This window comes from Glycine soja, chromosome 16, assembly GCF_004193775.1.
Source record: "Glycine soja cultivar W05 chromosome 16, ASM419377v2, whole genome shotgun sequence".
Taxonomy (NCBI): Eukaryota; Viridiplantae; Streptophyta; class Magnoliopsida; order Fabales; family Fabaceae; genus Glycine; species Glycine soja.
In genome coordinates this window covers 26,662,374-26,675,239 of record NC_041017.1, presented here as the reverse complement: position 1 = coordinate 26,675,239, position 12,866 = coordinate 26,662,374, and the positions used below count along the sequence as shown (strand labels likewise).

General features: G+C 33.5%; 1 protein-coding gene across 1 annotated transcript in view; it reads right to left on the bottom strand.

Moving 5' to 3' along the window:
* Positions 1-12,554, bottom strand: part of LOC114389476 (endochitinase A-like) — a 59,525-nt gene extending 46,971 nt beyond the window's left edge. The window contains exons 1-3 of the mRNA XM_028350169.1: positions 12,109-12,554; positions 11,831-11,981; positions 11,147-11,506 (exon numbers count right to left, since the gene is read on the bottom strand). Coding sequence (XP_028205970.1) covers positions 11,147-11,506; positions 11,831-11,981; positions 12,109-12,544 — 947 coding nt within the window. The 5' untranslated portion in view covers positions 12,545-12,554. The remainder of the gene's footprint in view (positions 1-11,146; positions 11,507-11,830; positions 11,982-12,108) is intronic.
* Positions 12,555-12,866: the final 312 nt, after the last annotated feature.

Below are 12,866 nucleotides of genomic sequence, written 5' to 3'. Positions count from 1 at the left end.
AATAAAATACCTTTGTTTATTAACTTTTAAATGATATTCTCAGCATTATAACTAGCCAGTCCGAATTTAAAACCATTTGTTGCATAAGTAAATACTCTTAATAACATGAGAAAATTCTTTGAATGTGGTATTAGTTTCATTGTCTTTGATTAACATTAATAAGGCAGCAATAAAGGTCAAAACTCGGCTGCTAAGATAACCACTTTCGTGTAAGACATGGCACTCCCAATTCCGATTCAGCCATGCACAGTGATAGACGTGAATATTTTCATTTTTAAGGAGTAAAGTGAGTTCATATGTGTCTACAGTTTAATCATTCGATGAGTCATATTAATCAATATTAAAAAAGATTAAAACTTAAAAAAAATTCCTCCAATCCTGTCGACGTTACCTGTCTCCCTCTTCTCCCTCTTCCTCGATCCCTTTCTCTGTAATTATGTTGGTGGACGAAGGCAAAGCCATGTGTATCAAGTGCGGAGAAGACAACTCTATGTTTGAACCGTGCATGTTCCTAATGAATGGTTGGCTCCAATTACGTACACAATTTTTATTTTTCATGTAAAATAGCTTAAATATAACAATTTTAATAATAAAGCAAGGTGAAATATCTGGCTATGAAAATGATGCCCACAAACTACAATTCGATCAGCAGCAATAATAAAAGTTTATTTTTACAGTTATGAGCAATTCTTTCGGATGTTTGGTTCTCAGGGTTTGTTTTTCTGAGATCACACACACTTTCATTTTGAGAAACTTTTTTTCTATTGTCATACATCAACACTTACAAAGATTAAAATAGTTTTTAAATCTGCTGTCCTAGCAAGTATTCATAGGAATTTATGTTTTTTGACAATCAACAAAAAGTCAATCATAACAACTCCAGAAGTTGACCACACTGGTTACCTACAGAACTTTTAATTTTAAAAGTGACGAATTCAGAATGGTAAACATAGACAAAGATTCAAGTTGAGTGGATAATTTGTGTTGGGTGAGTGGTTTGAGTGGTGGAACTTACATGAGGCAAGTTCTGACATGACGATGACTTTGAAAATGACGAAGAGAACCCTTGAAGCAGAAGATAAAGAAGCTTCATATGTTGTCTAGGAATGTGGGCAGCGGCAACTAGAAAAGAAACTTGAGGTCCTCCAAATTAAGCATCCGTGCGTGAGCGTTGCTTAATTAGGAACCTCCCTAATAGATATTCACTCCACCACTTTCTCATTTTCAATTGGCACAATGAGGAACTGTTAATTTTCTCTAAGCTCACATTCACATTCCCACAATATTAATGGAGTGTTTCAATATGAGCTTTAATTAGAAAGCTTCCCATAATGGAGGCTAAAATTTGGTAAGGGAATAGTGTTGGAGACAAATACTTTTTCTTTCTCAATTGACACGATTCAAATAAATTTTAAGAAGAGAGGAATGCTAATAGTTGGTACTAAAAGTTTGTTTCCAGACATTATTTACAGTTCTTCACTTTCAATTGCTTTAAAATAAATTATTAAGTGAAATTTATTTGTACATATGTTTGATAATGTATATTTTTTTTGTTGGTTGTGTCAAATAATGATGTATTATTTAGTATGTGTCTATCAAGTTTAACTTTTCATGTATATGATCACAAATTGAATGCTAGAAGATTGTTTTCTTTTTCTAAGCATAATGATAAAAATGTTCCATTAATGTAGAACTAAAAGTGAACTAATCAACACGAAATTACTAGAGACAAATTTACAAGTCCACTAGTTATTAGCCTAAACAAAATATGATTTACTTATATAAGCATTATCTTATTTTTGTATTCACCATTTAATTTTTTATTATTGTAATCTATACGTTTAAATACCCACAGATCTATTTTTCTAAAATTAATGGAACATTTATTTATTATATGATGAAAGCAGCGCAAATTAATTTTAAAAGAAAAACTAATAATTACAAATGTAATATAAAATAATTTTAAAAATATCTATATTTTAAAATTATATACAATTGCAAATATGTATTTATTAAGATAATAATTTTTCAAAGAAATATTTATATAAATTAAAATGATATAAAACACGTATAAGTAGTTACACTCATTTTCCCTAACCTTATGTTTGGATGAAGAATTCGAAATTTTCTAGGAAATTCAAATACACGACATTTTAATTGTTTTGATTTAAATTCCTTTCATTTTGTAAATATTTTGTTTGGATGAAATAATTTAATTTCTTGTATTTTAATTTCCTTGTTTGAATAAAGTAATTCAATTTCAATGAAATTCAAATTTCCACTTTTAAATATTTATTTAAAAAATAAAATTTTAATATTGAATGAAAATAAATATTAGTACTTTTTAAATATTTAAATATTCAAAATAATTTTACTTCTAGAAAATATTTAATAATTAAATTTTTAATATTTAATAATTAAATAATCAAAATAATATACCTCGACGACCGTGAAAGGGAATTAAATATTCAAGGTTAATGACTTAAATAATCAAAATAATTAAATAATCAAAATCTCAGAAATAAAAAATCCAAAAAACCGTGAAAGGGAACCTAGTAGCACTCATCGATTCAAAACGAGTCGTTTCGGTGGAAATCGATTCAGAAGAAACTCGTACGTGGCCGAAGATGGGAACGCCGTTAGAGGTGGGAGAAACCTCGATGACCTTAACGTTAACGTTGTGCTCTTGCGCCACGCGAAGGTGGTACTTCTTCACGTCCAACATCGGAATGTTCTGCTTGCAAATAATTTTCACCTCCGTCACCATCTTCACATCCAATCATTGTCGTTGAAACACAACGTTTGGCTCAAGCCTTCTCTTCCAAAAACCACTACAACAATGCACAACACAACAAGAAGACCCAAAGTTCCCAAATCACATGAAGCATTATTGTTGATGATGATAACGATGATTATGGAGAGAAATCGTTGTTGAATGGTGAAATTGTTAAAGAAAGAGAACAAAGATAAAAAAAAGAGAGGTAGGTTTTTTGAGGCTCAAACCCCATAATTACTGTGAGAGAGAACAAAGATTGAGAAACCTACAACTACTATGAGAGAGAATGAGCAGAACGAACAAGTGAGACAAAGAAGGAGAGCTAGGGTGCAAGAGGATGCAGAGAATGCAAGGTGTGAGAGACAAAACAAAGGGGCCTATGGTACGGTGTGAGAGGAGAAAAGTTCAAACTCTTAGCATTAGGGTGAAATTTTAATTTCTACTATTTTAGTCTATTAAAATTCTTTTAAAAAAAGATGAAATTTAAAATTTTTTGAAATCCTATATCCAAACAAGCAAATTATGATAGGAGTATTTTAAATTCACTAAAAAAATAAATTGCCTTATTTAAATACCTCATCTAAACAGAGGGTAAGAGATGCGAGTATTACACTCTACTTCCTACTTATGTTAAAATATATAATTTAATTAGTACAATTAACATAAAGCTCTTAAAGTAGATTGCACTTCATTCTCTTGAGAAATGCAATTATACACACTATCCTTTCCTCTTATGTCAAATTATAGAATAAATTATATTTTTCTCCCTTGAGAGATGCGATTTTATACAGTCTCTCTTCTCTTATGTTAAAATATATAATTTATTCTATTTACATTGTTAATATCTCTAAAGAATACTCACGATAAGATTCTAAAATGTGTTTTAATTAAAATATATCTTAAAATAATTTTTATTTGATTCATTCACTACATAATGATTTTTTTAAAATATATAATTAAATTTAAATCATTTAAATATTTTATTAAAATAATAATTTAAAATTGAATATTATATATATACTTTAATATATATTATATTAAATTTTACAATAATTATTTTTACTAAATAACATATTTTTAATATAAATAAATTGATTCATTTAAAAATGTGTACGTTAAGAGAGGGAAGTGTGCATTTTATCACAAGAAGATAGTGCAATATTTGCATGTTTGAGAGGTGTTAGTGTAAACGATGTTTTAGTATTAATATTTTTAATAAAAGTTAACAGAAATTTAACGATTTTTTTTATAACGTACATTTTTATATATTTGAATCTGTCATGCGAGGGGAGTTTATTCTTTAACATAAGAGGGAAGGGGATGTAATATGTACATCTCAGGTGAGGAGAGTATAATTTACTTATATATATATATATATATATATATATATATATATATATATATATATATATATATATATATATATATATATATATACCAACGCATCCTTATGTTGTAACAATAGTTTATGGCAAACCGAAAAAATTACTGGCTGAGTCACGGACAATGTCGCTTTCTTTAAGACGTTTCGTGGCGCTACCAAAAAATTGTGCAAGCAGACTATCAACCACGACGTCCTCAGGATAAAACAGCCCAGATCACTGTATAAGATTCTCACTGCACTAAGGGAACCTTTTCTAGAATTACACCCTCTTGTATGACTTGAAATGTCACTCTAAAGCCACCAAAAAATATGACTTGAAAAGTCACTCTAATAGCCAACCGAAAAATATGACTTGAAAAGTCACTATTATAGCCAACTTAAAATATGACTTAAAAAGTCACTATTATAGCCAACCGAAAAATATGACTTGAAAAGTCACTCTAATAGCCAACTTAAAATATGATTTAAAAAGTCACTATTATAGTCAGCCGAAAAATATGACTTAAAAAGTCACTCTTTTAGCCAACCGAAAAATATGACTTAAAAAGTCACTCTTAAAGCAACCAAAATTTTAGAGCGACAAAAAGAAAGAGGGAGAAGTTTGCCGGAAATGCATCGGCTGAAATATGGGAGGGAGAAAGAAAAGTTGAGGAAATGCTTCTAGGAAAAATGAAGAAATGAGCTCTATATATAGGGAGTGAAACACTATTCAAATGTTTATCCTGAGCGATGTGGGACTTGAAGCCTTTTTTTTTCTTTCTTTTTTTCAAACTTTCATCCTTTGTTCTAACAATCCCCCACTTGAAATTTGAAAAGAAGATTTTCGAGGATTTCATAAAATTGTGCATAAACAAAGGTGTCATACAACTTGAACCTTTGCATAGTGAGTAAGATTCAGATTTTACTAGAGTGACTCGAAGTCTTGAACTCTATCTCCGACATCAAACCACACACAACATTTTCATAGGTGTATTCTATAAAGCTCGTGCGTTAAAGGTCATGCACGTCTATCCCGGTATAGTGAACGCTCTAGAAATTTTTGCCCAAAATTTCATATGAAGCGGCCCCCACTTCAACATTCACATAGGTGAGTCTATCAAGAGTACTCCTGTAGCCTAGGTACTCCACTCAACGTAGAGTACAGATCTCATTAAGAATTATGAATTTTTTTCATAACTCATCCTCTTGTTACTTCAGGAATCATGCTGCTTTCACTTATAACAGCATGTTCATCTCATATCACTTCATAACTTGTTATTACCCATTGAACCTAGTTCTTGGGATCTCCAGTCATTTAGGTCGGGTTACCATCATGAATGATCATCATAGTAAGGGCAATAGTCCCATTCTTTTAGAAGTGTTATGGACTTTCTCTCTAGCTAATCCTTTCGTCAAAGGATCTGCTAAATTGTCATCAGTGCATACGTGATCCATTCTAACAGCTCCTGTTGAGAGTAATTCTCTAACAGTGTTTTGCTTACAACTTATCTGTCGTTTCTTACCATTGTAATAACGGTTCTCAATTTTTGCAATAGTCGCGGTACTATCACAATGGATCAACACAGCTGGTATCGGTCTTTCCCATAAAGGAATCTCTGCAAGTAAGCTTCTCAGCCAACTTGCTTCCTCACTAGCAGTTGCTAGTGCTATCATCTCAAATTCCATAGTGGACTGAGCTAAGATAGTCTGTTTCTTTGACTTCCAAGAAACAGCCCCACCAGCGATGCTAAATATATAGCCGCTGGTTGCTTTGGAATAATCTGAAAGAGTGTTCCAATATGCATCATTGTATCCTTCAAGCATAGCGGGAAACCTTTTATAATGTAATCCAAGGTTTATGGTTCTTTTAAGGTACCTCATTACCCTTTCAATAGCGTGTCAGTGCTCCATACTAGGTCTACTGGTAAACCTGCATAATAATCCCACAACATAGGCTATGTCGGGTCTAGTACAATCAGTGGCATACCTAAGGCTGCCAATGATACTTGTGTACTCAGTTTGTCGTATACCTTCACCAGTGTTCTTAAATAGTTTTACACTTGGATCATATGGTGTACTAGCAGGTTTACAATCAAAGTAGTCATATTTCTTTAAGATCTTCTCAATGTAGTGAGATTGATCCAGAGAAATTCCCTCTTTTGACCTAGTAATCTTAATACCAAGGATTACACTTGCTTCTCCGAGATCTTTCATATCAAAGTCGTTACACAACAATGATTTCACATCGTTCACTACATGAATATTTGAACCAAATATGAGAAGGTCATCAACATATACACATATGATAGTGCAAATATTATTTACAGATTTGTAGTAAATGCATTTGTCACTTTCATTCACCTTAAACCCATTCGAGACTATTAAGTTATCAAACTTTTCATGCCACTGCTTAGGTGCTTGTTTTAGGCCATACAAAGATTTATCTAACTTGCAGACTTTATCTTCTTGTCCATGAATCACAAACCCTTCAGGTTGTTCCATATAGATTTCCTCCTCCAATTCACCATTTAAAAAAGCAGTTTTAACATCCATTTGGTGTACCACTAGACTGTGAATAGCAGCAAGAGATATTAGCACCCGAATAGATGTTATTCTAGTGACGGGTGAAAAGGTGTCGAAGAAATCCACATTCTCTCTTTGCCTAAAACCCTTGGCTACAAGGCGAGCCTTGTATTTATCCACAGTACCATCAGGTTTTAGTTTCTTTTTCAAGATCCATTTACAACCAATTGGTTTGCAACCAGGAGGCAAGTCTACTAAATGTCATGTCTTGTTAGATTCTAAAGAATCCATCTCATCATTAATGGCTTCTTGCCACAAGTCAGCATCCAAAGAAGACCTTCTTGGAGGTTTGATGGATCCTCCTCTAATGTATAAGCCATATAATCGGGCCCATAATCTTTAGCGATTCTTGCTCTCTTACCTCTTCGAGGCTCTATATCTGGTTCTGGTTGTGCAAGATTTTCACTACTAATAGCAGGAAGATAACTGGATGAAGTACCCCCACTATCTCTTAATTTAAAAGGAAATTTATTTTCATAAAAATCAGCATCATTTGACTCTATGATCACTTTTGCGTTTAGGTCATAAAACCTATACGCTTTGCTATTAATAGCATAACCAATGAACACACATTCATAGGCTCTACTTGCAAGTTTAACCCTCTTAGGGTCTGGGATCCTTACATAGGCCAGACATCCCCAAGTTCTCAAATAAGACAAATTTGGTTGTCTTTTCTTTAATATCTCATAGGGAGATGTCTTTCTTTTTGATTTGGGGATTCTATTTAGCACATAACAAACAGTTAACAAAATTTTGCCCCACCAAAAAGATGTTGCACTAGAACTCAACATAGTAGCTACAACTAATTCTATAAAAGTTCTGTTCTTTCTTTCAGCTTTACCGTTCATTTTAGGTGAATATGAAGCAGTCGTCTCATGTATGATTCCATGCAAATTATAAAACTCATTAAACAAACTGGAATCATACTCCTTGCCTCTATCACTTCGAAGTTTCTTAATTTTCTTATTGAATTGATTTTCAATTTCTGTTACAAATAACTTAAACATGTCAAGCGCTTCACTTTTATTTTTCATAAGATATACATATGTATAATCAGAGCAGTCATCAATAAAAGTGATAAAATATCCTTTTCCATTTCTGGTCAACGTTCCATCAAATTCACATATATCAGAATGTATTAAATCCAATGGCTCAGATTCTTTAACTATTGATTTATGTGATTACTTAGTTATTTTAGATTGACTGCAAAAAACACATTTTTCAAAGTGATTTGAAGATAGCTTTGGAATAAAACCTAAGTTACTCATGTTAGATATGCAACGACTATTTATATGACAAAGTCTAGAATGCCAGATATTAAAATCACACAACATGTAAGCAGAAGGAGAAACTTTATTAATATCAAGATTCAATTTGAACATGCCATCAGTGGCGTACCCTTTCCCTACAAATACCCCATTCATGGTCAAAGTAAATAAATCTGCACCTATGGTCTGAGTAAACCCAGCCTTGTTTAAAAGAAAACCAGAAACCCGATTCTTTCTCATCTCTGGAGTATGCATCACATCTTTGAGAATCAAAGTCTTTGCAGAGGTAAACTTCAGTTCAACATCTCCAGTTCCAGCAACAGTAGTGGTGTGGGAATCATCCAGCAACACTTTCTTATTTTCAACATTCGTGTATGTTTTAAACATAGCACGATCATAGCAGACATGGCGGGAGGCGCCAGTGTCTACCCACCATCCATCTGATCCTCCAATCATATTGATTTCTGTTATCACAGCTATGTATGGCTCTTGAGTCATATTAGCCAGGGGAGCACCTGTCATTGAAGGATTTTTGCATTTACGTGCCATATGTCCCGGTTTGCCACAATTGTAGCAGAGGAATGGCTCACCAGGATTATTCTTGGCAGGTGGATGTTGTCTAGCATGTTGGACCCTTGGGGGGTTCTTGTTGTGGTTGGAGGTATTGCTCACATTGCGATTCTGATTCTTAAAGTTTTTGTCAATAGGCTTCAGAACTGCACCTGTGTTCTTCCTTTTAGTGTTGTTGTGAGACACAACCAACACTTCATCTTTCTGATCTTGTCTGCGTGCCTCTTCCTCAATGCGTAGACGTGTGATCAGAGACTCCAAAGAGAATTCTTTGGTCTTGTGTCTGAGAAGGTTTTTGAAATCCTTCCAGCCAGGAGGCAGTTTGTCTATGATGACAGCAACCTGAAATTGCTCATCCAATGCCATACCCTCTGATATGATATCATGAGCAATTTTTTGTATATCATGGGATTGAGACTCTACTGATTTATCATCAGTCATTTGATACTTGAGGTAGCGGCTAACAACATACTTTTTAGTCCCAGCTTCCTCAGTATCATACTTCTTTTCCAAAGCCAGCCAAACTAATTTGGCAGACTTATATGGGCTATAATAATCATAAAGATCATCAGCTAACCCATTCAGAATGAAATTCTTGCATAGGTAATCATTTTCATTCCAGAGAGCTAACTCCATAGTCATTTTATCCTTCACTTCCTTCTCAGCATCCTCAAGTACCACCGGAATATCAGTGTTCAAAACATAGGCAACTTTTCTCATAGTTAAAGAAAACATCATCTTTTGTTGCCAACGTTTGAAATGATACCCTTCAAACCTAAAAGGTTTGTTGAGGTCATTGATGTTCGAGCTAGTAATATCTACGGTAGTCATAGCAGAATCAAAAACGTCTTAAAATTGTTGTAACAATAGTTTATGGCAAACCGAAAAAATTACTGGTTGAGTCACGGACAATGTCGCTTTCTTTAAGACGTTTCGTGGCACTGCCAAAAAATTGTGCAAGCAGACTATCAACCACGACGTCCCTAGGATAAAATAGCTCAGATCACTGTATAAGATTCCCACTGCACTGAGGGAACCTTTTCTAGAATTACACCCTCTTGTATGACTTGAAAAGTCACTCTAAAGCCATCAAAAATATGACTTGAAAAGTCACTCTAACAGCCAACCGAAAATATGACTTGAAAAGTCACTCTAATAACCAACCGAAAAATATGACTTGAAAAGTCACTATTATAGCCAACTGTAAATATGACTTAAAAAGTCACTATTATAGCCAACCGAAAAAATGACTTAAAAAGTTACTCTTATAGCCAACCGAAAAAATATGACTTAAAAAGTCACTCTTAAAGTCAACCAAAATTTTAGAGCGACAGAAAGAAAAAGGGAGAAGTTTGCCAGAAATGCATCTGCTGAAATATAGGAGGGAGAAAGAAAAATTGAAGAAATGCTTCTCAACTGGGGCAAGGAAAAATGAAGAAATGAGCTCTCTATATATAGGGAGTGAAACACTATTCAAGTGTTTATCCTGAACGATGTGGGACTTGAAGCCTTTTTTTTTTCTTTCTTTTTTTCAAACTTTCATCCTTTGTTCTAACACCTTATATATAAATTCACTAAGAAAAATCATTATATTGAATTTAAAAACACATTAAAAAAATGTTAGATATTATAATTAAACTCAACACCTTTCAAAAGCATAGATTATCATGTTAGTTGATTAAATAAATGACTCTTATAATTATATCTCTCTCACACTCACACACATAGTTGATTAAATAAATGACTCTTATAATTATATCTCTCTCACACACCCACACACATATTATTTTTGAAATTCAAACATGCTCCTTACATGAGTATGATATATCATCTAATACTTTTAATTTAAAATGAAAAACTTAACTTTTTATTTGTTTCAGCCTATCATTTTCAGCATTTGTAGTTCTAACTTAACTTTGAATTTTTTTTAAAAAAAAATTGTTAATTTGAAAAAAAAATTATAAATTTGTTTATCATAAATAAAAATATAATTTATATGTTAGAGAATATTTATTTGTTACAGATTTTAATTTTAATATAATTTATATAATTAGAATAAAAAATTATATATTATAAAATATAATTTTTGTTGTATAAAATAAATATTCATTTTGTGCTTCTCACAAGATAAATTAGTAGTTTTCAATTCAATTAAATGTGTGACTCATAAGAAAAACCCATTCAAGTTCAAGATATTAAGATTATTCCTACCCAACACCGAAGGCATGGCAATGACTAATGTATAATTCTTTTAAAAAGATTATGGTAGTTATGAATTACCAGCTTTAAAAAAAGAACTACTATTATCAAAATTTCAATTTATCGACATAAATTATTAATTATCTAATTTCCATAATTTTAAATGGTAATGCTTCCCAAAATTTTAATCCATTGTCGTTATTCATCAGCAACTCTTTGTCATAGAAGATGGTAATACATTAATTATTTTTTGTTATAACATGATAACAGAAGGAGCTTCGTTAGCAATAAGGTTCCCGTTACATGTATAGGATCATTGTTGGCCCTTTATTACATACTATATATTATTATTTGTAAGAGTAATTTGCTTAGTTAAGCAATTAAAATGGCCTTTGATTGTTGCAATCCAAGTTGTTCCCGGGGCTCACTCCAAAGATTTGGCAGTACCTTTCGTAGAACCCGATCCGACTTTGGACCCGAGAATCCGGGCCCCGTCCGCATTCGAGCCCGCCATTGATTATGTTGGTGATCACACCGTATCCGGGGACCCGACCCGCTTGCCAGTCAGCACTAGATGGGTTCCATGTTCCAATAATCACACTATGGCTTGATGGCTTGTTTCCCTGTGCGGTCATCCAAAACCATATGGCTGTTCTGAATGCCACAATTGGGTCTCTGGATACTAGATCCGGGTCGTTTAGCAAATTTAGATTAAGTTGTTCTCCTGCTAGCCCGTAATTGTAGTTGCTGTTAAAAAGGGTCAACACATCCCATTAGCTCACTCATATGCTACAAACATGCATTATTACTAATATAGACCCTCATATATACTTGATATATATCCCTTAAGTGTAATCTAATATATTTATTGATTGATAAGCTCAATATCCCATTAGCCCTCTCATATCATATGCTACGCTACTTCATCCTTTGAGTGTATGTAAATATTAGGTTTAACATACATATCTTATTATTGTTTTAATGAAATGGGTTTCATCTAAATTAATTGCAGAAACTTAATTATAATAACCTGTTCTTATTTTTCTTGAAATGGTAGGATTAATGACTTACTGTGTGAGTTGGATTGGTCCTCGGCCATAATACTTTTTACCAGGAGCACAAGGCCATCGGGTGCCGCTAGTACAATAATCTGCCTGGTTGCGTTCGTTGATAAAACAATATCCCCACGCGTATGGACCATCTGGTGCACTTGCCCACCCTCCTACACACAAAACATACATATAATTGATATCGTTGTCAATCAGCCAATTCGTATATATAATAGTTTTGCTTCACAATACGTACTAATTTTAGCTACCATATATTCAATTAGTTATCAATGAACTAACCTGTGGTTTCATGAGAAGTTTGACCGAAGAAAGCAGCAATCTCCCTCCTGCGAGTGGTTATATCACCGGTTGTGCCAAAGCCATTGAAAGAGCGAGCAGCAGCAATGAAAGCATCATAGGTGTAGAAATTACGCCCGGGACACGCTGCATCGTTTCGGTGTTTAAGCATTTCTTCAAATTGAGAACGGCTAATGGTGTTGCTTATATCTCCTCCACTAGGTGTTGTTGGTGTTGGTGTGGAGCCAGGTGTACATTGGCTCTGGCAACCTCTTCCACAATGGGCTTCTGTGTTCCCACACCACCCATATTGACTGCAACATAAACCATTTGGGCATATCACGCCACCAACTTGGGTACCACAATTTTGTGCTGCGGCCCCAAGCAAGAATGCTAATAACAAGCATAGCATCAAAGGACACAATTTCATGTTACCCATTTTTGTAAAGTACAAGAAAAGGTGTATGATATGTTTCACTAGGACGATCAAGATATTTATAGATGAGTGGTGATGGGAGTAATTAATTTCTAATATACTTTTTTTCAAAATTGGCTCCTGCTTAATCTTGCTATGCTGAGCTATGACTTTGCATGTGCATGGTGTAATATTAATTAATTTCACGCCATAGAGTGGACGAAAGTATAATTACTTTGAAGATCAGCACACTCCCTTTCTATACCCAAATTATGTTGGGCGGGGCAATTGTCCCCATTCCCGTTAACAGCTTCAGCTCTTGATCATGTTGCTTATAGATCATAGT